The following is a 25,303-nucleotide window of genomic DNA, read 5'->3' on the forward strand; positions in this document are numbered from 1 at the left end:
AAGTCGGAAACTGTTCTATTAAGCATGGTAGCTGGGATGCTAGATTTTGTTCTTACCTCATGAGCATTTCAGCTAAACTCTTCGCATCTGGGGAAAGAAAGTTACTATTAGTATATGACAAACAACTCGTTAACATTCACTTAGGCATTTATGACAGACATTCTACAGAGTCACATGACAACAGCTGTTCTGAAATGTATCTGTATGACCACGTCACTACTAATAGCTGCGTTTAGTGGATTCCTTATATATATGTTTATGTAAATATATATATTTATATTTAAATTACTATATATACATTTTAAAATACCAAAAGAACATGCCACTCTGGAGCCATAAAAATTCTCAGACCCTTCTTAAAAGTGTCATCATAACCTGTTCATTTGCCACTTTTTGAAAACCCCACTTTATTTTCAGCAGTCAAAAAATACACATTTTGAAAGCAATTCATTTATGTAATATAAATTCTACTACTTTTGTTATCAAAATATCAAAGTTAAAAAGCTTACGGCACCACAGAGCACTTAAGAAAATAAAGGTCTCACGGTAGAGCCTTGAGCCCCTGAGGCCGATCGGCAAGTTGCGTGAATGGCGTATCACTGTGCCTGGAAACTTAGGTGTTTATTTCAAACTCGGAAATAAGTTTTTTCTTTATTTTTTTTTCCTCCGAGGACATTGTTGACTAAGACCTTGTTACCACTCCTGACAAAAGAAATCCTGCCTAAAAACGATGTAGAAAAACAATGCTACTTCTTTTGGTGACACGGCTTTGAAATTCTCTTTCTTCTTGAAACATAATTTTCTTTTCACATATTTTGTCCTGGCAAAAATAAATGTTTCCTTTCTGAGCACACAAAAGCCTTCTTGTTGTTTTTCTTTGGTTGCTCCCTAAAAAGTTAAATGCAGTGTTCAGTGAAAGAACTTTCTGGACATGTGTTCCGCTGCCTGGGTGACTGGCTCTATAGTGCAGAAATACATAGGTTGGAGTATTTTCATTTCATCTGTCACCTTTTGGGGGCTGACATTTAAAGGCAGCCATTTTCATGTCGGGGGGCAGCCTGCAATTACTGAGAGGTGAGGACGGTCAGAGGCATAATCGCACACAGGCTGGCGCCCCAGGACCCGAAGCTCGGCTCTGCACGGCGGCCACGCCAGCGCCCAGTGCAGCCCCCCACGGGGCCCGGTCCTGCGCACAGACAGGACCCCTCCCCTCCCGCCCACGTGACAAAGCAGAGAGCAAAGCGCCACTGACTTTCTCAGCTCCTGTCTTTACATTTATGAGCGAGGACGAAGTGAACGCGAGGACCTCCTTCTCTTCCCGAATGATTTTAACACTCGCAAAGGAAATATATAGACGTGAAACGCCAGAAACCTGAGACTAACTAGCTCTATGCGACAACCGAGCCGCGGCCAGTTTGATGCTCTAAAGAAAGAGGGAAACACTCCAAGACGTGAACACTGAACTTCGGCCCACGGTCTGAAGGGGACAGACTCAGACGGCTGCAGAGTGGGCTCCTCCTCGTTTTCCCCATCATCACCCTTCTCTCTCCACCGCCGAAGTCGGTCACCAGCGTTTCCCCGCCACGCTCGTTTTCACGCGAGCTGGGGGCTGCCGTGGCCAGCAGGCGAGGACAGAGCTCTCTGCAGGTTCCGACTGGCTCTAAACACGGGTTCCCGCGTCTGCAGCATCGCTGTCCAGGTTAAGTGGCTCCACAGGTTGCTGTTGCCCAAAGCCCTTCTGGTCCCAACTCCCCCGTGCTCACCGTCTTAGAGCGGGCCCTTCCTTCATGTCTTAGCTACTCTTCCTTCCTTCTGACTTCATCTGACATTGTGAGAAGAATCGTATTAACGGGAAGTCACTTCTTTCACGAGTTTGCCTGTGAGGAGCGCGGGCAGGGTCTGGATGGCACGGCTGCCTTCAGGGACCATGCATGGATGTCTCCTGGAGAGTGGGCATGGGGTCACAGCTGAGCACGTGCTAGGAATCTGGACTGTGCCCTTGCCTTAGGGACTGCTGGCTCACGTCCCCTTAGCATGGATCTCTGCCTGGGGATCGCTGTGCTCATTCAGAAGCAGGGCACTGGGGCCCGAGTACGTTTGGTAGTTTGTTGCAGCTGAGCGGGAAGTCAGAAGCAACGTCTATTGGCTCAAACTCCTTGTTCATCACGACCCTTAAGGTCCTTATTACACAGAGTGGCACCTGTGTCTCATCTTCAGGGACACAAAGAGGAGCCGAAGCTGAGTGCCCGCAGACTGAGGGAGACAATCTCGGGAGGGCGCTGTCTCCGGCTGGGTCATTCTGGAAGGATGTAAGCCTGTCCCTGTCTTAAAAGAAGCATGGGGCCCGGGAAGCATGGACTCCAGTGGGAAGAGTGTCTCACGTGGGTTCAAATCGTGCCCTCGCTCAGGAGGCAAGGAGCGGGTCGGTCTGAGGGGAGAGATGTTCCCAGGGCTGGCTGTGAACTGGGCGTGGCTGAGCGTTACAGAGCTAGGCGACGCCATTTTGTGTTACTGGTCGTAATCTGGAAGCTTCTAACGGGACCATGGGGAGATGTGGAAGAGGGGGCAGAGGCGGTGGTGGGCAGGTGGGCGTACACACTGGCACGGGTCGGGCCGTCCCGAATGCTCAGGGGGCTGCGGCAGGGACTGGATGGCATAGATGACAGGCCGTGAGGGTTGGACCAGAGGTGAGCAGCGGTCAGGGAGCAGGCGACATTACAGCAGACAGGGGACATGTGCCTGAGTCGGGGACCTAGCGGGCGTGGGGCAGAGGGGCTGCGGGGAGTCTGCGCAAGTGGCAAGCTCCGGGATACGCAGGACTGGGCATGTGCCAACGCAAGTGTCAGGAACAGGAGTCTAGAAGGATCTGGAAGCCGCAGGGTGGGTGGTGGCTGAGGCATCGGATCCAAATGTGCAACACGTTAAAGCAGGCAGACGCCAGGGGAAGATGCTCGAGGCAGATGTGGAATCCCAAGCAAGGCCGGGAAAGATGCCAGGGCGGCGGCGGGCGCAGGGCCCGGTCCGTGGTCACACAGGGGCCGGGACCCACCTCTGCACATGATGCGAAGCGCATCGGGGACCGCTTAGGGCACTTTTTCAAAAGTCACGAAATTGTAGTCTTAGGAAAACATTAAAGTCCTTCTAAATCAGCCTCCTAATAAATGCTTGAGTCTTGTGCCCAGTGTCTCGGACAGACAGAGCCGGGGCCACTAGACGTACAGCGCCCGACCTCCCGTGCCCAGAATCGACCTGCCATCAAGTGCGAGGACCTCCCCCACCTCAGCACGTCTGCCTGGGGCCTTCGCTTCCTTCTCTCTCCTCAGTTCCAGTCTCATTTTCTAGTCACCCCCTGCTCCCATCCGCGGCCTCCCCAACTCCAGACTCTCAGCTCTCTAAGTGACATCCGTACTGCGGGAAGGGCGCGGGATCTGAGAGACACCCCTCACCGTGCCACACCTCTGAAGCTCTCAACGGGGCCTCCCTGCCGACGGGCAGGCGGCAGGTGCAGAGCAGCAGCTCAGCGGAGGGCCGGCTGTCGCACGCTGCGCCCACACCGTCGCCCCAGCTCTGCTGCCTCTCGCTTCTGGCCCTTCTGAGCTTCACACTCTTGCATTCTCTGCAGAGGACCCCGTCACTTGGCTCCTCCAAGCCTCCGACACCTTCTGGAAGCACGTTTGGGCATCTCCGCCAGCTGCTGTGTCTGCTTCCTGACTTCTGCTTTCTCTTTTCAGGTTGAATTCCCTAATTTTCCCAACCACTAGGAAAGACCTGCAGTTTCTTACTGACCTCTGTTAAATGAGGCTGGGCTTGGAAACCGGCAATTGTTTGATATTCTCCTTCTCACACTCCGGTGAGAACACAACGCTCATTACATGGGTTGCAAATGAATTTCACGACTTATGTAGAAGACTTTACAGTTACGCCTATAAATTGGATCTTGGTTCTGGCCTTTCGACATCTCAGTCTGGATTCCTTCCTCTAACATGCGAGCTTTCTGACCTGCCTGGTGCCACCTCCGAACCCGCTCCGCCCGCCCCCGCTCAGCGCCCCCCGGCACGCCCTCGGCACGCAGCCCTGTCACACGCAGAGGCGGTCACCGGGCCTCTGCTGAGCCCTAGCGTTTCCTGGCCGCTCGCAGGCTATCCTTTCTGTAAACCATTTCAATCTATAACTTCTAGAATTTTCTGTGTGACAACGGGTAGGGAGTAGAGCTATTTTCTAACATCTCTAGTTTGCTTATTCAAAGATGATTTATAAAAGGTCTTGGGATTACGTTCGGAAAAATTTTGCTCAGAATCCTAAGATGCTAGCCTTTGGGGTCTAGGGACAGGAACTCCATGGCATCTTTCCTGGTCTTTTCTGTGGGAACAAAAAGGTCTTTCCCTTTAGTGAATTACCAGAGCGGTGACCGGTGTCCACAGCACCTGCCCGTCATCTGGACACTGTGTAACAGTTTGCTGTGAACACAGTCTGCCTCCCCTACCGTTAAGGGACTGGGAATGTATCCTATGCAACGCCCCTTCCCCTCTGTCCACGATGACTAGAGCACAGGTACTGAAAGAATAAATCCATTTAAATAATCGGGGCTCTGGTTATTTTTTCAAGCAACCTGAATTCCTTTTCTCTCTCCCTCCCTCCCTTCCTCCCTATCTTCCTTGTGTCAGATTTCCTTCCCTCCCCCTCCCTCTACTTTCTTCATGGTTCTCATTCCATGTTTTCTGGCTTGAGAAGCACTTCTCCTGGTGCACATCAAAGCAGAACAGATGCTGCCACCTGCCACCTGTTAATATTAGAACACTGTCCCCAGCCTTGCGTTTCTTCTTGCTCAACACGGCAAACAAACTCTCATGCCACCTGTCACGTTTTCCTTCACAAACTTCAGCTCAGGCTGAGACTCGGCCTTCGTGACACCTTTCCCAAAGCCCGCTGCTCCCCGTGCCCACTCGCCCTTGGCTCCGCCTCCCTCCTTAATCTTTCGGAATGGGGAATGGCGGGGAGATGCCACCAGGAGTGTCTAGAGATACTGAAATGTGGAAGGGGGGAGTTCCAAAAGATAACGTTTGCTAACACTCTAAATGCACAAAGAGGGACAGAAAGTGACAGCTGAAAGGAGAATCTGGCGGTCAGGAGATGATTGGCCATCTGCCTTCAGGAGAGCCGTTTCACCTGGGTGGGGAGGGCACAAGTGACATTGTGAGGACCTGGGAGCCACGGAGAAGCAGTGTGGCCAAGTACAGAATGTTCTTCTAGGACTCAGTGGCGAAGAGCAGAGAGAAGGTTGAAGATATGCAAACTAGAAGGAATACTTTTGTTTTTTTTTTAAGATGGAGAAGCCTGAGAAGCAGTGAATATAGAAATAAAAGCAGAAATAAACCAAATATTTTTGATAGGTAAAAATAAAATTACAAAGTAGCTATCGATACTATATTAATACATCTTCTGATTCTCTGTTTCATTGATAAACCTTTTCAATCTAACTCCATACTGATGGGACAGACTATTTCTTGAATATTCCAGAGTCTGAAGAAGTTTCATGGAAAGAGAATGAGGGTGGGCAACAGTGATCTGGGCTCTCCGAGTTCTGTGGTCGCTGATACGGGATTTTGGACAGGCTGCCCTCGGCTTGCACGTCAGCAAAATAGGGCATCATAACGTCGGGTGTATATCCCGTCTATTTGCACAGCTACTAAGAGACTAAAGCAAGATAGTGTTACGGAGAAGGAAGAAGAGGAAAAAAGGAAGGTTCTGGAACTCTACTGATGCACGCACGGCTCAGCTGGCTCTTGGGCCGAGGCACCTCCCCCCACCCCCGTTAGATGGAGAGCTTCGCAGTGCGGTCTCCCCCATTCCCTGTGTTTTGTGGGCCATCACTCCCAGCTCGGGTCTGCATGTGACACGACGGTCCTTATCAACCAGGTGGCACAGGACACGTTGCAGCGGGAGAGAGGACACAGCGAGTCTCAACGCTGTGCCAGGGTCGAACATCTGAGCTGCCTCGCATTTTACATGCTCAACTGTTTCTTCGGAAAAGAGGACTCTCATTCCCAGTCAGGTTTCTGAAGCTCTCGTTAAGTAAAGTGGAGCACACTCAGGGTGACGTCTCAGTCAGACTGCCACCTGCACACGCCCAGAAAAAACAAGGCGCCGATAAATACGGTGGAGGCTGGTCGTATCCTGCTTTACCGTCTATCAATGGCTCTTCCTGGCGAGCTCCCTCGTACCGATCCCTGCTTTCCTGTGGAGATGAGATGGGTCTCAGAAATGAGCTATTTTGTAAGGGTCATCGACCTGCATTCGAGTTTTTACGAGATCGCAAACAGGACTTCAGACCATCAGCATGTTCAAATGAAAGCTGATTTAAAAAGCATGAACAAATAAATACCCGAAAAAGAAAACCACATATACTGTAATCTGAGAAAACCGGGAAACCAAACGTGGATGAAAGAGACACCAGGAGGGCCGAGCTCCAGGGCTGACGCCGGCTCCCTCCCTGCTGACCGTCCTCCCTCTGGCCCCGTGCCGCTGGCTGCCCTCGGCTTCGCCCTGCTCCCCGCTCTCCAACACAGAACCCCCTCTTTACTCAGCTCTGTCACAAGAAGTTTGGAGTTTTAATACTTTTATTAAGAAATTAAGGCAAGGAAAAAAAAAAAGAAAAACAGAAAGGGAGGGGTAGAGAGAAGAAGGGTGAAGACAGAAAGCTCAGACCCAGAGCTTCGGGGGACGTGGTTCTGGCCCCCGTGGCCCCATCTGAACCGTAATGCGGGCACTCATTAGCGTGCGGACGGTGTCTGCGGGGTGCACGCGCCCCGCTTCTTCGCTAACGATACCGAGAACTTCCCGCACATGCGGGAGCTCTAGGCGTCAGTGCCTTGGCCATCTTGGCCCACGGTAAGCCTGCCTCAAGTCTCCCTGTCTCTGGCTTCCTCGACACCCATGCGTCTTCCTTTAGATGACTAAAGTTCAAGCCAGTTTTGGTCTTACAAAAGAGGGGAGCTTTTAGCTCATTTGCAGAGCAGACAAATGGCACATTACAGGTCAGGGAATGATGAAAATGACTCATGGCTCACCCCTGAGATGAGCCAGTTTCTCTCTGGGAACGGCCTTCTGGGACTGATCGGTTTCATGCTATTAACCCATTTAAGACATGTTTAAAATAACAAATGTGTTTCTGTTCAAGGGAATAAGGGCGTTTGCCACAGAAACATTGTCAAGTTTTATCTCATCCACTGATTTTTCCCTCGAGCTTGTCCGAAGTCTTAGAAGTAGCTCTGTGACTTGGCACTGCCAGCTGACCATCAAGGGGGGTATGGACATAACTCTGTACCCCCCTCAAGTAAACACCTGCTAAAGGAGGAAGATTTTTGTAATCTTGGAAGTTGATAACTTGACATGAGAATCAAATTTTTATAAGGTTAGGGCTGCTGGGATCGTGGGACCAGCCGTTGACTCACTCTATAACCTTGCACTTCAAAGAATCGAGAAGTGGGGAAAAATCAGGGCATCATTAAAAGCAAAATCTGGCTTCTGAACTCCGGATAAGGTTATAGATTAAAAAAATGTAGCACTGGCAGACAATTTGGCCTTAGGAGGCCGCTGTGCTCTATAATTAGTAAAGCATTCGGGAAGGGGAATATAGGTTGGCCGAATTGCTTGAGTCCCATTTTCTTTTTTTAAAAAAACTTTTTTACATAAAAGAACGTTACGCTGTATTCACCTAACTAGGTTGCTCGTCTATATGGTAAAATATATCCAGCTTATAAACACTTAGTAGTTTCCAGCAATCAAACAAGGTCGACAATATGAAGTTGACCTTACGTGGTCACTTTAAACGGTGTCCATTAGGAACTCTACAGTATTTTTCTATAATCCGAATTTTCTTATTTCCATTTTTGATCCTGATCAGTGGTTGTTCAGGCAACGTTGACCTGTCATTAGACATGTCTTTATTTGGGACAATAAAAATATCATGTGCAGCAACTGTTTCCGTAGAATCTGTAAATATAAGTGAACTCCTTCCAGCCCAGGCACAGAATCTGTGCCTTATGTGGGTCGGGTTGTAATTGGGTGACTACTAATGACTCCGTTTAATCGACAGGCACCTGCTACGGTTAACTTGTGCCTGCACTTTCCCTCCATGTCGCCAACTAACATTTCAGGAGCTCTGCAGGGCTACGGGACAAAGATCTTTCTGGGGCGAGGCCTGGCTTGTCACTGACGCCTAGTCATTTAAAAGACCTAGTCTGGTCTTTTATGGCACACTTCTCACGGTCACGGGAAGGTGACCCTGTCCCTTCACTCACTGCCGCTACGCTGTCAGCATCTACAGCTCTGGGATGGGGTCCTCATAATCTTTTCTCTCCAGGACCTAGTCAAACTCTCATAATCAAATAGAAATGGTTAATAAGAAGAACTGACTATTGGGTTGAAAAAATATGGCATCTGGCCTGGTGGACCGCCGCCGACGCGGTGCCGACTCGAGCGCGTTTCATCGTGTCCGCATCAACGCTCGCTGTCGGGAAGCAGGTGGAATTGGGCACCTGACCCTTTGTGCTCTTGCTGCTCTCGTCAGACTCCTGACACGTGCAGAGTGCAAGTCTGCAGATGCCTCTGTCCCTCGCAAGCTCCTGGCCTGGGATCTGTCACACCTCAGCACCTTTCATGAATACACCCTCTTTGCCGGGGCAGTTCTTCTCTTCCCTCTGAAACCTCGGTGTTGGCTGCATCTTCCCTCCGATGCAAAGAAAACAAAACCGCTTCTGGGGAACAAAAGACTAAACTCTCTAATGTGACACATTCTCTTCTCGCCAAGACCCGCTACAAAACACTGGTGTCTAGAAGTAGAGATGCCGACAATACACATGCCATTTCCAGGAAATTTTCTGGACAGAACCCTTGCACAGCAATAATTAAATTTCAGGAACTGTTAAGAATGGAAATAAAGGAGACACGGGCCCGCCGTCATTCTAAACCAAACGCGTTTGTGAGAGACGGCGCTGTCTCTAGCTTCTTTTCCTTGTGAGGTTGGGGCGCTTACATTATAAGTGGAAAAGAGCATAAAACAGCAGCTGGGAACGAAGGAGTCAGCCACAGGGCCCAGGGGGACAGAGAAAAGGCGAATTTGGCCGAGGGTGGCCCAGCGCTGGGAAAGATTGCCTCGGCGTTTAACCCGTTTGCTGCCAAACCTTCGTGATCAGATAGACATGATGAATGCAAAAATTTTACTGGTTTCCAGAACGTTAAATTGGGCAATTCATAGTCTTCTAAATGCAACTCGCTGTCATGACCCTACAGGGACAGAACGCCCTATCTATGATGGGGACCTCAACAACAGTGTGCCCCATGTCCGGGCTATGGGATTCTGCGTTCAGTGAAAGAGGGTTATAACAACGTCCCTTTGGTGTTTTAGTGACGAACGCTTGTGAATGAAATCCGACACAGCTCGCCGGATGCTGGATTTCTCCACCAATCAGCGCTATTTCATGTAGCTTTTTGACGGTCTCCCCTTTCGCTCTGGCTGGGTCACGTCGGCCTCTCTTTTGTACTGACACAGAATTCGTCTGAAGCCTCATTTAAGCATTCATGGCATTTTGGGTTCTTTTCCTGGCGGATGCTAATGCGTCTCCCACCTACACTAAGCCTAGCGCTCAGAGGGCTCTCTTTCCATCTTTGTACATCGAGCACCCAGCACGGGGTTAGCATCTAGGGGTCATGCGAGTAGGGTCTGTAGAATTAAAAGACAAGCGGTTAACGTGTTAGGCCATTTCAGCGAGACTGCTGCTGCGTCCCGGTCACTGGGTCACGAAGATATAAACAGGAGGACAGTCAGGTGTCCAGAGAGAGCGCAGTGTGCTTCACACGTTTTGACTTGATGGCGGAGCGGAAGCTTTGACGGTAAACAGTGTTGGAGTCACAGAAAGAGTGTGGTTTAGATTAGGGACGACGCTGCAGATACCGCCACGGTCTGCGGCTCTAACTGGCTCACGTCGATACGGCATTTACAGAAAAGGTGAAAGCTTTCCACATATACCCGTGAGGCTCGGGGACATCACAGGTATGGTCCCCAAATGTCACTTTAAGACTGTACAGGACGCTGCATGATGTTACCTCACGCTGCGCTGAAGCTGCATCGCGAACAGTCTGCAGATATGTTCTCCCGAAAGGCAGCTCAGCACCCTGACAGTAAAAGGCGATGGACTGGGGTACACTTGTCCCGCACAGGGCATCACGTACCCAAACCTTCCTGTCCCCGCACTGCAGAGCAGGGCTGCTGGCCAGAGGCTGGGAAGAGCCTGGTCACTGGAACTCTGCAGAGCTGGACGTTATGGTAATGGTGCCTGGCAACGAGGGACACATCTAGCCCAGCTGCTCATTTCCTGTTTTTTTTTTTTTTTTTTTTTTTTTTTTTTTTTTTTTAGTTAGAGTGAAACTGTGATTGCTGGGGCTTCTTTGTCAGATGTCACTGAAAGTGCTTTCTTGCCTCACCCCTGATGTGGTAGAAGTTAGCACCATATCTAGTCCCTGCTTTCCCTGCCAATAGTGGTTTCATTTTGAGCATCAGTCTGATAGGTAGCTTTGGAAGGATGTAATGGTGGCATTATCAGAATGCCTCTGACAATGGCAGTGGAAGAAAGTTAGGGCTGAAAGAGCCACAGAAAACGCTTCTTCTTCCTACTTCTTCACCGATCTCTAGGAGTCAGGCGGCTGGTACGAGGCCGACTCGCTCCACGTCTGCCTTTTCCAGAATGCTCCGGGAACCTGCTGAAGGAGCGCGGCAGGAGCAGGCGGCTGGGGGCCCGGCCCAGCTTGGCCCCCTCCTGCCCGGCGGGCGGGTGACAGTGGCACGTGCGGGGCCCGGCCCGGCCTGACTCACCTCTCAGCCTCTTCAGCCTCTGCTCCCGCCTCCTCCTCCGCACCACCAGCAGGAACACGAAGAGCAGCAGGACGCCCACCAGGATGCAAGCGATGGTCACCAGCATCTTGAGCCCCTCGTTGGTCGTCAGCCCTTCCTCGCTTTGCACGACGGACTTAATGAGCGGCGGGATCGTCCCTGGAAGCAGGATCGTAATGTTAGACGGCGATGACCGGAGACGGCACGGCGGGGCTCACAGGGCTGGTGGGTCACACGCATCGTGCCATGTGACCCAAGGGTGTCCGGGACGAGGGGGAAGGGGAGGAACGCTTTCTCTGGGTCCTTGCTATTTTCTCCACTTGCGTACTCCCCTCCTCCTGCGCACCTCAGATCAGGGTCTGTGCCAAGGGCAAAGACACTTCATGTTACAACATACTGCCGTGTGCAGCGCCTGGAAGCACAATGTCCAGGCCAGGTGCTTGAAAAAGCCACAAGCACGTGCTTGGAATTGTCACCCATAGTACATCGATTCAGGCTGTTTGAAAAACTGCACATCGAGGAGGGAACAGTAGGTCGAGCGAGGGAACGGAGGGTCTGCAGGAATACCGCGTTGGGGACACTGGCTTAAAGAACCTTAAAATCCCGTTTTTGTTTGGTTAGCCACTTGCTTTTTATCACAGGTGTAAGAGCAAACGTCCTTTAAAAACCCATTTCAGGTTATAAGAGGTACAGACAGCTTTTCAAAGAGGAACCCATCCAGGTACCCAAAGCGAGCTACTTGTTGACGAGACACTGTTAAACAGTGCTCCGAAGTTCAGATTATGTAGAATGGTAAAGAGACCCCTAAGCGGGCTGAACTCTGAGCTGCTGTTAGCGTCCGTGCGGGGCTGCTGCAGTGGTGCCCAGACAGGACACGGACACCTGCTTTCTGCGGGGCACGCGCTCTGGCGCTCTCCACTGTGTAAAACACTCTATCCCACCGTGTTTCCCGTCTGAAACAAGGGCCACGGAGCCTGTGATTTAGGAAAAATAATACAAAAATAGTGCAAAAAAATAATGAGCCAAAGAGATCTTTATCGTGCATTCAGTAAGTAGAGCGGGGATAACAGAACCCCAGGCCCCTCTGCGATCTGTCAAGGTCAAGAGGAGCGTCCTTCTGACTTGATGGTGTTTTTTTGCTGGAAACCTAAGTCTGTAAACGCTCGAGGGCGAGGTCAGAGGTACGCAGGGATGCAGGGGGGGAATGGGCCTGCAAAACCGAGATGACGCAAGGACGAACAGAAACGTTCGGCTAAGAAAACGGCAGGGAAAAAGTCAAGTAAAGAAACGGAAGAATCTGAACTCGGACGGGTGCAGATGTGAGGCTGATTGTCAATGTTCGTTTTCTCCCAAATGAAGAAAATTCTTCAGGCAAATGTGACAAAAGAGATATTGAAGTTTTACGTCTATGAAAATGGTTCAAAGAAACCCGTAATTTTTCACAAAGAAAACACAAATATGTATTCTTAATTCTTAGTGTAATAAAATCATTTCAGATTTCAGAAAATTAAATGTAGCTCAGGGTTCTTTTTCAGAGTATAATCTCAGGTCCTGAATAAAGTGAGAGCATTAAATTTTTTATTTTTAGAAGACAAACATTTAAAACCTGCAGAACACTTTGCGAGTTAGAATTACAGTTTCAAATTCTGCACGAGAGCGGTTTCTAATTAAATCATTAGCTATGAACATACGACCAGCGTGCTGAGTGCTCCGGCGTCTACACAGATTGCAGAGAAGCTGCCTGCCACAGTGTGATTATTGTGTCAATTAATGGCAACCAATAATCTATAGTAAGAAATTTACTTATTACCCAAATGGGTACCAGCTGGCAAAAAACTTGGGGGAACCCGTGAATACTAAGCAAAGTATTTGGCTAGTGTAGAGTTCTTTATTTCATAAGACTAAAGAATTAAACCACGCTGGGGATAAAGCCAGTCGCAAGTGCTGCCTGACAAGTGATGCTCTGTGACGGGGACATCTTTGAGCGGCGTCGCTTGTAGTGGAGGCCGAGAGAGTCAGGGAAGCGTCAGCCCAGAGAGCAGGTTGCCGCTTAGGCCACAGGGCGGTGCGCACTGCAGAGGGGGCCCCAGCCTAAGGCCCTTCCCGCCTTCACGGGCCCCAGGCTCCGGCTGTGGAGGGCTTGGTGGAGAAGGAGCCCTGGACAGGGCTTTCGGGTGGGTACACATGGTGTCTTGGAGCAGAAGGAAGCTGCTCCAGGTAGCGCAGTCCAAGTAGCCAGGCCACAGCAGCCCTTTAGCGTCCTTTGGTTGTTTTTGAGGGTCCTTGGGTTCACAGACCCTCTTTCCTTAGGGCCGTATAACCTTCGCTCTGAGGCAGGTCCTGCGAGGGCCTTAAGTAAACAGGCCCCACGTGCACACGCGCAGAGGCGCGAACAGCCCTCGGCCTGCCTGACAGGGATAAAGCATCAGGGTGTTTGCTCAGGTACAGATGGTCTAGGCCAAGCCATCCGACACTGAGGTCTGGTGTGATCGGTGAAGACTGGATAGCGGCTCTGAGGGGAGCCAGGCCACGTCCCGAACATTCTGATAAACTGCGGCCGCCTTTACCCTGTGATCAGAAACCCTCATTCAATCAGTGCCACTCCAAGTGACAGTTACTGCCAGGCTGCAGGAATCAGCACCAGCATGCTGCTCCTTAGGACTTCCTAAGGCCTGCTCGCCACATGACCTCCAATGACACACTACTTGCTAGCTTCATGGGCTGGGCATTTTTTTCAGATACTAATAAATGGCCCTTAATACTAATTATAGGGGAAAAAAAAGAATAAAAAGTAGTCATTTAATTTTGGTCAACTAAACAGCAAGAGACATCTCACTTGGTTTTCAAAAGGCCCATGCCAAGTCTGTGTGTGCGCGTGTGTGTGCATATGTGTGTGCGTGTGTATGCGTGTGCACAGTGCACATGTATGTGTGCATGTGTGTGCATATCCATGTGCATTCATGTGTTTGTGCGTGCATATGCGTGCGTGTGTGTGCGTGCATGTTCACTGATATCCTATGACGCGATTCTGTTTGATCGGTGCCTGTGCTTCTGCTCAGAGACCAGCCTAAGCTCCTTACCGCGGAAAACGGGCTTTGCACGTGCAGTTAAGGGCTTCATCAGAGCAAAATGGAAAGTTATCACGCAGATTGGGACGGGTGGGGACCGGGGTGGGTGGGAGATGACAGAGCAGTGTTAGCTCAGGGTCGCTGACAAGGTACCAAACCACGTGGTGAAGAATCCGTCAGCCCTGCGAGAAATCTCTCCCGCACCCTGACTCCCTCGTGAGAGCCCCGCTGGCCTTCAATCGGTCTCTATTCCTGGGTCACAGCCCTGGGCACGTGGGTGCAACGAGCTAGCTAAGGAGCTGGGGAGGGAGTGGCCCCAGAGTCTAACGGAACCTGTGGGCAGCGGTCACTCTGCGCCAAGGACGGGGTCGGTGGGAGAGACAGGAGGGCCGCGAGGCCGGCCGGCTTACCGCCGTCGTAGTTGAGCGTGGCGAAGGTGGCCTGCTTCTCGGCGCAGCCGGCGCTGTTGCACACCCGCATCTGCAGCTCGTACCACGTGGCCTCCTGCAGGTCGTACAGAATGTACGACTTGGACAGCGAGGTCCGCTGAGCCGTGGTCCACACCGTGGTCCCGAAGGGTCTGTACTCGAGCGTGAAGGAGGTGATGGGGCAGCCGCCGTCGTTCCAGCCGATGAGGTTCAGCCTCACGCGTGTGGTGTTGATGCTGGCGAACAGGTCCTGCTCCTTGGAGAACTGGGGCTCTGCGGGGAGCACAGCGTGGGTCAGTGCACAGGATGCGGCGCTGACAGCGTCGGGGTCAGCACGCAGCCCCTTGGCTGCTCTCTCCATCAAGGGGGAGCTCGGTCCGAGTGTGGGGCGCAGGCCACTCCCGACTTGTCCACTGTCGACAGGGACCTCGTGGACCACTGCGCTGCCTCCCACCGTGAAGGCCCAGGTGTAAGAGGGAGGGCGGGGGTAGAGGTTAATTTTGTGTACCTGAGCGTTCCCTGAGGCACAGCGCTATTTTCCGTGTGCGCTTCCTTGAGCGGGTCTGAAGGACCCACGCACTGTGCCAGGCTCACCTGTCTTCATTGTCACACAAACGAACCCAACGCAAGAGAAGGCAGCGTTGGATCTGGGAAGTGGCAGCAGATACCCCTCTCTCCAAATGCTTCACATGGATCTCAGGGACCCAACAGACATATTTCTGCATAAATCAACCCCTCCCCACCTGGACCCTTTCCACACCGTGTCTAAAACTCAAACTCCAGATCAAATGACGCTTTTGCCTTCTCAACGATCTCTTTCCTGCCATCCAGTCCACCCCGCCACGTCACAATCAGACATGAGGGAAACCCACAAAAACACTCTGTTCACCTCCGGACCTACACCCACACCCGGCTGGCTACGTCCCTCCCACTTCCTGGAGTTCCCAGGCTGCGAATGTCACCATCGAACGCCACTCCCTTGGGCTTCATCTCCTTGAAGGCCCATGTTTCAGATAAAAAACCCAGGTCACATTAAAGGTGAGTAAGCTTTCCCAGTCGCCCTCCCCCGAACACCGGGGTGGAGTGCGGTGCATCAGCGGGGGTCTGGGGTGAGGGAGGCCACACTAGCAGGCAAGAGCGGGAATGTCACATTTCACGGCCGCCCAGCGGGGGAACCAAAGCCCTCGCGTTTCAAGCGACACTCCTCTTTTTAACTGCAAACTAAGTCAAAAAACAGAAAACAACACAGAACAAAATAAAAGGACGAGAATACTCTGTATTCTCTCAACACTGGCGCTCTCTTGTTACGCTGTAACTCTGCTGTGCCCGTCTCGAGAATAACGCAGTTCAAACACACTAACGTGCAAATGTGACACAGCTCTGGTGATTCCAGCCCCCGCTCCGACCTGAGAAGCAGAGGCGGCGGGACACAGGAGGCGGAGGGCGTACCTTTCCCCAGGGTCTTGGCCTCTATGATCTCGCTGATGCGCCCGGGGCCCACTCCGTTCTGCGCGGTCAGGGTGAACTTGTACCAAGTGCCGCATTTCAGGTTCTCCAGGCGGTAGGAGCGCTCGCTCGGGCTGATGGGAAAGCTCCCCCACTGCTCGCTGTTGTCCTCCGAGTACTGCAGTATGTAGCCTTTGGGGCGACAAGAAGCAGTGGGGAGCGTTACCTGCCTTCTGGCAGAAGTTGGATGCCGCCGGCGTTTGCACGGTTGGGAGACCTCAGAGTTCGCACGTGACTGGACGGGAAGTCGTGCTGAGTCCAGAACACGTGGCCCAGGCACGAGCAGTGCCGTGATGACACGCTGATTCGTGGGGTGCCTAGGCCACGCCGGACGTGTCTATGCCACTGTCGCTGGGTGTGGTGGAATGACAGCACTCTCAGCCCGTCCCACGTTCAAAGGTGTACTGGACAGCAGGAAATGGACGCGCCATCTCTAAATGCCTGCCCTTCAGAGCAAGGGGCCCAAATCCTTACTCCAGAAGCAAAGCTCTAGAGAAGGGGTACGTGCCGGTGGGGGTGGGAATCCGCTCGATCACACTCTACTCGGTTCTGGACCACGAAGGGAACCGGCCCCGGTCCCGCAGCCTTTCCGACACCTCGACGGGACCCACCTCGGTTGGAGAAGCCCCACCCCCCTCTACTCCGCCCCCGACTACACCTGTCCGTGTCTGAGCATTCGGGATGGGCTGCGCACTGCGGCCCTGTGAAAAGTGACAATTTTCTCCACAGTACAGATGAAGACACTGAGGGCCACAGAGGTTAGGTGACCACTGTAGGGTGCGTGAGTGAGACTCTAACTCCACTGTCGGAACTTGAAGAACATGCTCGTCACCCCCAAGGTCACTGAGACACTCCGCCTTTCTTATTTTTTTTTATGAAGTATTTATATATACTAAGAGAGGCAACCTCGTCGGCTTAAAAGCCCTTATTTTGTATTTTTCACGCCTACAGCACCTGGTCTTCCTAGGTGGTCTCCCATCCAAAGACTAATCAGGCCCAACCCTGCTTAGCTTCCGAGATCAGACGGGATTGGGCACGTTCAGGGTGGCATGGCCGTAGACAAGACACTCTCCTTGAATCGACCTTCGTCCTTGTTACCCACCACCTTCCCTGGGGCAAACGTGTCCCGTCTGTCCTGTCCCTGCCTCCTAAACGCTGGCACCCAGGCCGCCCAGCGCTAGCCTGCCTGGTGCATCGCGTCCTCATATGAGCAGATGGGGCTTCCCGCCCCGCCTGACGACTCCATTTTTAACACAGGCGGAGCGCTCCTCACCTTGACAGAAGCTCCTCACCCCTCACGTGGAGACCATCCATCCCGAGTCCCCCTTCAAGGCCACGGTCATCTTCCCTTCTCCCCTGCGGGCCCTCTGTGGCCCAGGGGACCCCTTCTCCACCCTGAGCCTCACTCGCCTTCCGTGTTCTTGACCTGTGCGCCTCCCGCCCGTCTGGCCCCTGCCAGGTGAGGGGTGGCTCTTGCGCTCCGTGCTCCCGATGCCAGGGCCTGGCGTCCGCCCGGCTCTGTCCAGACCGCTCCTTGGTGCCCTGCACGGCATGGGGACCGTGCTTTCCGTCCAACTTCCTCCACCCGGACCCCTTCTGGACAGTGCTGGGGACCGCCATGCCGACGACTTTGGTCATTGCTGTGTTTTAGGACCGCTGGCTGCCTTTCCCTGGAAACTTCGAGCCTAGAAGCGGCTTCTTTTCTAGGACTTTCCGCTCTGCCACGCTTCGTGTCCTCCCTGCCCCAGACTCACTCGCAAAACCAACCTTGCACTGCCGTGAACCTAGAGCACGAGAGTCCTCTGAACTCTTCCCTCAGCGCCCCGTTTCCTTTGTCCGTGGAAAGCTGCTCTGCCCCCCAAAACCGTTTCATTAAGGGTCTGGTTTCGCTCGCTCTTCTGACTTCCCGCCACACTCACCCCGCTAACCGTCAACTCTGGTCACCTGCGATCCCCTTTTCTTCCCAGCTGTCCGATGTCACTGGAGAAAGTCATTAAGCCGTGAGAGCTGTGACCACTACCATTTGTGCGGCTCATCTGCAGCTGGGGCCTCCCCCCCCACTTGGCAGTGAGGCCGTGTATCTGCCTCCGCAGCTGGTGCAAATCTTTCCCACACTCCTCAAACCCACAAACGCATCCTCACCCCAATCACGCAACTATTTTTAAGTGATAATCTCACCTCTTTATTTTCTAAAAAAAGAGGAAGGTCTTTCCTTTCACCCAAGTGGCGTGCTAATAAATGTTTAACGACAACTGGCTCTTGAAAAAAGGAAGACAGAGGCCTGACCGGCAGCGTTCCTGGTTTCTGCTGTGCAGATAATCCCAGGCCGGCTACAGTGACTGGCTCTCGTGAGCCGGAAGGAGCTGGCGCCAGGACACCCCAGGCTGCACCCCTAAATGTCCTGCACTTCCGGTGGTCTCCTCGCCCTTCCTCCTTTCTCAGAAGGGACTGTCCTCTGGCGTCAGACTCTAAGCCCACCGTCCCCTCCCGCCCGCCCTAGACCTTGGTCGCTCAGCCCTTCGCTCTGGTGCATCCTCGGCCTCTTCCCCTGGATGGACCGGCTCCTGTTTCTACGACTTCCTCGGAATCATGTTCTCTTAGCTCCACTCACGCTGCAATTATCATGCGATCTCATTCCGTAGTGCAAATGTCCTTCATTCTTTTTCCTACGCACTCATTGCGAAGCTTTGTGCAAGAAGATCGTTTTCCGTCTAAACTCTAAGTTCTCCATATTTTAATATTTTAGAAGGACAGTAACTATGGTTGCTTGAATGAATGACCGAGTCCATGAATGAACGAATGATACAGCGTTGACGATGTGGGGAAAACAATGGTGCGCAGAACCCTAGGGGAGAGATCACCAACTCTGCTTTTGCTTTCACTCAGGTTGGATGCGCAATGATAATTTTGTGAATAGGATTCCTTGGATGAATGACGAGTTCCCACAAATACCATATAAGCAGAGGTGGAGTTTCTTGTTTAGGTAATGGAAGAATTAATCCCATGGCTTGTTTTGGAGGAATAAGCTAACATAAAAGTATCTGATGGAGACGTCGCCTACCAGCCTGTGGATAAGAACAACTAACCGCTGACTGTGGACACTCTCGTCCTTATTACCTCTGATGGAACTGCCCCCGTTGTCCCCGGGGAGCCAGGAGAGGGTAATGGAAGACGACGTGGTTTTGGACACTGTGAGTCGAGGCTGATCTGGTGGGACTGGACAGGAAACAGATTTTAGAAAACAAGAATTAGTTTTTCCCATCTTTAATCTCCTTTACCAGTCATTTACCAAATCATCTTTAACAGCCATTTATTAAATAAGTGTTCGAGGCTGCCAAAACATGCAACTCACTTCTGTCAAAATGTCTATTTAGTTGATATCCGGGGCGAAAGAGAACAGAGCGAATCTATTGTTTAAAGAAAATCCAACTACGTTTCTGCTTGGATTTCTATCTAACACATTTCCTCACCGATTCCTTGAATGTATGAGTCGTTCATCACTAACTGAAACCTTCTTCAAACTTACAAAGGACACGTGCATAGCTTTTCCCTGGATCTCAGCCCCGGTTCACGTGAGAAAGGCGAGCGGCACCCCCAGCCGTGCTGCTCTCGGGGATGCGAGGGAGGGCGGGGAGAGTGACTTGCAGGAAAAAGAACTGCGAAATTCTCCACTCTCTTCGCTAGTGCTACGAGATGCAGCACACGCACGTGCGCGGGGGCGCACACGCACACGCACACGCGCCCGCTCCGCTCCAAAAATCAAAGCTGCGCCCTTGAGCGGCAGCACACCATTTGGATGCCGACGCGAGCTTTGAAGAATACATATTTCTAACCAACGGGCCTCGATGTTGCTTTGGATTAGGTCTGAGGAATTCAGCATCGGGTTACCCAAATTATAGAACAACTTCAGATAAAATGCCCTCTTTTCCTCTCAGAGAAGGAAATATATTAACCCAAATGCATAAAAAATTGCCCCATCTCTTTGGAGTCAGAATATAACGTCTGTCTTCTAAAACGCCTTGGAATTCTACTGACTTCGATCAACTTGAAATTCCAGATTCATTTTGGATTACTTTTCAAAAATACAGTTCTTATCCTCCCCTTCCATCTCGTTGAGGACATTATTGCTTTTATTATTAATGTGAACCCTTAAATCCGAAGAAACATACACTTTGATTTTTCTGCTAATAAAAGATCACTCTACATCCACATGAGAACCCAACCGGTGGCCATTTGGGATTTTATACTTGATTTTAATTTACATTTTAATTTAATTTAACTAACAAAATTCATACTTGGTTATGATTTTTTTTGTGTATGATATCAAAAAAAATTCCATGTGCTGTTTTACACAATTAAATATTATAGCGGCATAGTTTCAGTTAGCGTTCTTCTTATATATTGCATATAACAATTTAATTAATCAGAAAATGTAAGAGACGTTGACTCAGACTTCTTTTTCGTTTGTGTTTTCTGGGTTACATTTATACATATGCGGAGAAAAAATTCAAGTAGTGGAACTTATTAAGAAGGACTCTCTCAGCAATATGCACATAAAGAAAAACGAGACCACGCTCTCTGCACCCAAAAACGTAACCGGCGTTGTCTCTGGGATTATAAATGCTTTTGATTTCCTCCGATTCGTTTAATTCTATCTTCCAAAATGAACATGCATTTTCTTCTATCAGATGATGACAGCAATCAGCGCTTCATAAAGGCTGATTTTTAAATCTGCTCACTTTACTCTCTGCCTACAGACAGACGTACAGAAAACGTCACGAGAAGGGGTCCGGCATTCTGTACCTTGCACCTGCAGGTTTAAAACGATCTCGTCGGACCCCCAGTTGTTGTTGGCGACACAGCTGTAGTAGCCGGAGTCCTCCGCCTTCACCGTGCGGATGGCGAAACTTCCGTTGCTGAAGACGCTCCTTCGCCCATCAATCGTCACCAGGCTGGGTGTCCCGTTACTGCCTCACAGGAAGAAAAAGGCACAGATTAAAGAAATTACACTCCAAATTAGCTGAGGTTGGGGAAGAGCATACAAGACTCCCTTTGAAGCAAACGACGCAGGTGGAAGCTTGTATTAAGTAAGAACTAAACTACGATTATGCGATTATACCACAGGAACCGTCAAACAGCTCAGCTCTGTTCTTTGTAACAAATGCCATGTTGAGGTGAGGTCTGTGCCCAGGGCCTGGGCTCCGGCCCCTCACATATGTCCATTCCTGTCATGTCCCCAGAGGCACCAGCGACTCCTCTTTTTGGGAATTTCCTCTGTGGGTAGAAGTGCCATTTTGAACAAATCATACAGGGATGGCTACATTTTGGGATGTCCTGTAGATTCACTTGGTTACAGTTTTTAATGATTTTGACATAGGAATGAACTGTGGTACGTCAAGGGGGTGAGGAGTTGATCCTAGCATGAAGAGGGTCCCCTCACCATCGTAACTGCAGCCACAGTGGCGCCGTTCAGTCCTCTGGGGTCACCCCCATGTCGGGCAGAATGCCGCCTGACCTTAAGAGCTCATTTATTTCCTTTGGATTCAATGACTTTAAAAAAGATGAGAAAACTGGTCACTGGACCAAGACCATTACTGCAATGGTTTTATCTTTTAAGTGCTTTTATTTGAAAATAGGTACTCTACTAAATCCATCCTATATCCAACCTCTGCGCTCATTAGTGAATTCTCAACCCTATATTTATAGCCTAACTTCTTCCCCTGAATAGAGAAAAAGCACTTTAAAAAGTCACACAGATAGATCTTCTATCTTTGCTGCTATTGTTTTAATAATTATTACCGAGCATGGAAAGCCAGATTTTACATTAGCAAAGTCCTAATGTGCCACATTTCTCACAGGTATTTCTCAAAGCGTTTGTGTTAGGGTTAGTTGGTCCATCACCTCGGGAGCAGAAGAGATGGGTGCTAAGTCTTACATAGCCTTGGGTACATTCGCCTTCGTCACACAAGGAATGTCATAAGGTGCAGGAAAGTTCCACAGGGAACACTGGGTTGGCTGGACTATTTTCCTCGTAAGCACTCTCTTACAAATTTAAAGGCTCTGAATTTATAGAGGATTTACATAATCGATCAGAGCCTTCTAGTGCTTAAGCTAACCCCTCCCCACCAATGTCAGAAGAGTTAGTGGGTTTCCCAGCTTTTGCTAGTGTAAATGTGTGCAACATCAGAGCACTGGCCCCACACACCACCGCTGACGTGATCTCTTATGGTTTCGCTAACGGCGTACATCGGGTTACTGGTTACCTGTCTTTCATCCATTTTACTGCTGGAGAAGGGTCCCCGACAGCTTTACAAGGCAAGGCGATGTCTTTCATCCACGGAGTGGTCACCGTGCCACTGAAGGTCAGGATTCGTGCAGGAGCTGGAGCACCGAGCAGAGAAGAAGGCCAGTTAGTCCGCAGACCGGTCTACACAGAGGTCAAAATGACTATCCCCAACACAGCAATGCCCCCCAAAAAGATGAGCGCCGCACTGCCCACTAACGTCACACCTGCCAGCGCTGTTCCCTGGTAATATTGTGTAGAAGGGATTTTCATTGTGAGAACATACAAACAGCCAAAAACCCTATTGTAGCATATTTTCCCTTCTGTCAACTAAATGTGAGGAGCCCAAATTAAATATCTGGGGCTTCATAAGACCAGCAGCTCCAAGCTGTGTTTTCTATGAGCCCGACTATTTTTCAGAGCACTTTATTAAACAATCTATCTCAACACCCGAAACTGCACATTAAAATACACTTTTAATATCTGAGAGAATAGACAATACAAACATAAAGCTGCGAAAGACAAGAAGCAATAAACCTGGAACGCCTTCTCCTCGGCGGTCCTGTGGTCCCTTCCTGACTTATGCTAAGAGCTTGATCTTCAGCACAAACATTAAGGAAAAGAACTCTTTCAGAATGAATTCTCTTGAAGGACAGCCGTTTTCTTGGGACGGTGACTCAAGGCTCACACGGGAGGCCCTGCCAGGTGCATCTGGCACTGACATGGTCCCAAAGTCGCAGGAGGGCCCGGAAGGTATAGAGCAGAACACCCGGGGTGCACCCGTGCCAGAGGGGGCTTCCCTGCAGACCAGCACGGCAACGGTCCTGTGCCACCTTCCTGAGTGAGACACGCAATCTGACAGGCACGGGGACACCGGTCTCCCAGAGGCAGAGCTATCTGCCTGCCTTCGCCACGCATCGGGGACACTTCTTGGGACGCTCCCTCTGGAAGCTCAGCCCGGCCAGAGGCACAGACATGAAGCCTATAGGCGGAACATGGCCCGGATCTGATTCTGGACCCGTAAAGATGGAACCAGGGACGGGACCCCTGCACCGTTTTGGGTTTGAGGGTTTGCACTGGTCAAAGGGTGTAAGGGGCAGACTCCCCAGGAAAGCCCTGGAATTCCAGGAAAAGTGGGGCTCCCAGCGCCAACTCATTACGGAGTCACCCTGGTCTAAAAGGCAAACCTTGTCACCAAGGTCTACCAAACAACTCCTATCTTTGCTGTTCGGAGCTCGGTGGGCAAGAACAGAGAGAAAAAGGCCAGCGGGCTCAGAAGCCGGGCCTGTTTCGTGCAGCAAACAGCATAGTGAAACCCAGCCTTGCGTTTGGAGCAACGCTTCCCTACCGAGGGGCCAACCGAAGCTGCCCCTCCTGGGGGCGGGGCCTCAGGCACATGGGGATGGCACCCCGCATGGGGCCCGGGCTGCCAGGGCACACGCGCTCCACGAGTCACCGACATTTCCGGTTTCCCGTCCTGGTAACAGAAACATCCTGGTCCAGCAGCATCGCTTCTCTGGCCTTGGCGGTTGGCGTTTTCCCTTTCGAACCCTTCAGATCGTCCTTTTATATGGTTTCTCCAAGCAAAATGGGGTGAGTAGGGAAACCCCGCTGGAGTTAGGGGCTTTCGAGCTCTTAAAGGGCCCTCTCTCTACTGTCGGAAACACATTTTACATTGAATTCCAGAAGCCACGCAGACACCGGGACAGGTGGGCGTGAAGAAGAGATCCATAAATGAAGACTTCGTGTCGGAAGCGTGCTGATGGTTTTTATCCCCCCGCCCCTGGTCTGGTCTAGACGATCCGCCTCTTTCATTCTGCTGCATCTGAGTCCTGGACCATGCTGGCTAGAGCCGCTACAATCACCCCAGGCCTGACCAACGACCTCGCATCAGCCCTGGCTAGAATTTCACCTTCAAGCCCAACACTGCCAGCTTCTAGAACCCATGCCCATCTGTGCCAGTTGGAACTTCAGAGGTGCTGGTCCCAAATTGCGAGACTGAGCAACAGAGTTCAGCAGACCTCGTTTTCAAGCTGGAGCCGCAGGAGAATCAATCACCTGGACTGCTCATCGGAAACACGGGTTCTGGGGCTGGCCCTGTGATCCAGGGGGGATCTTCGGTGGGATCGAGGAGTCTTTCAACAACTTCTTCAGGTGGTTCTGATGAGAAGCTAGTGCCCCTGCCTGCACGCCCCTCCTGGCTCTGTACCGCTCCCAGCCTGGCAGTGTGCTCCGCCAGGCCTGGGTCCCAGGTCACTCTTCCGTCCCCTCCCCAGCAGGCGCAGGCCTAACACTGCAGTGTGGCCGCTGCCACCTGCCGACAGATCTGCCACTGCGGCCGGCTGGCCTTGATCACCCGATGACCAGAAAACGAGCTGCTGCAGTCTCCCCGGCCTGGCCCGTGGGCAGCCCGGGGCCTCCAGCTTGAGCCCTTTGGCCTTTCTGCTTTACCAGCTGGGGCCCCTGGGGGTGCCTGCCAGCCCGGATGTCTGCTGCACACCCGAGGTGTCCTGAGCTCGGCGCCTTTTTCAGAAAACCCATCTCGATCAACCCTGACTCTAGGCGAACTCTATTGAGCATGGGAAGCTGGACGTTTCTGTAGAAATCCAAGTGACAGAGCATTTGGGGACGACTGTACATTTATTAGTTTTGTCATTAAATTCCTTCTCACTTCTCTACAATGATCATTTCCTACTGATCATTTTCCTCCTCTTCTCAAACTTCTGCTCTTTCCTCCACCACCCCAAATCCCCTAATTCTTGATAGAGAAAACAGAGGACACCGCTGGGAACTCTGTGTTTCCTGTCACCAAATCTACAAATCCACTGTGATTCCTCCTCCAACCTCAGTCCTGCGGGTGTCCGCCTCCCGTACCCCGACCCCTCCCTCAGACAGGCTCTGCCCGCTGACACAGTAACAGCCGTAAAGCCAGGGCCTCCTGCTGGGCGAGACCTGCTCTTGATCTAGCTTCTCTTCCTTGGTGCTTCTTCCAGGTGACGTATGTTTAGAGCCTTTCATGCCACGGTCTGCTCCCTCCGCTCCCATTCACCTTTCCCCTTGTCTGGTGTCCCCTCCCCACGAAGCTGCTCTCAGGAAGGTCAACGAGGTTCCTGCGAGGCCAAACCCAAGG

General features: G+C 51.3%; 1 protein-coding gene and 1 pseudogene across 1 annotated transcript in view; both read right to left on the bottom strand.

Moving 5' to 3' along the window:
* The window catches only part of DSCAM (DS cell adhesion molecule), a 590,499-nt gene that overhangs the window by 35,981 nt on the left and 529,215 nt on the right, over positions 1–25,303 (bottom strand). The window contains exons 22-28 of the mRNA XM_039857643.1: positions 22,154–22,271; positions 20,694–20,857; positions 19,008–19,106; positions 15,834–16,022; positions 14,367–14,657; positions 10,871–11,047; positions 57–87 (exon numbers count right to left, since the gene is read on the bottom strand). Coding sequence (XP_039713577.1) covers positions 57–87; positions 10,871–11,047; positions 14,367–14,657; positions 15,834–16,022; positions 19,008–19,106; positions 20,694–20,857; positions 22,154–22,271 — 1,069 coding nt within the window. The remainder of the gene's footprint in view (positions 1–56; positions 88–10,870; positions 11,048–14,366; positions 14,658–15,833; positions 16,023–19,007; positions 19,107–20,693; positions 20,858–22,153; positions 22,272–25,303) is intronic.
* LOC120599192 (uncharacterized) lies at positions 16,833–16,951 on the bottom strand (annotated as a pseudogene).

The sequence above is a fragment of the Pteropus medius genome, unplaced genomic scaffold (assembly GCF_902729225.1).
Source record: "Pteropus medius unplaced genomic scaffold, Ma_sr-lr_union100, whole genome shotgun sequence".
NCBI lineage: Eukaryota > Metazoa > Chordata > Mammalia > Chiroptera > Pteropodidae > Pteropus > Pteropus medius.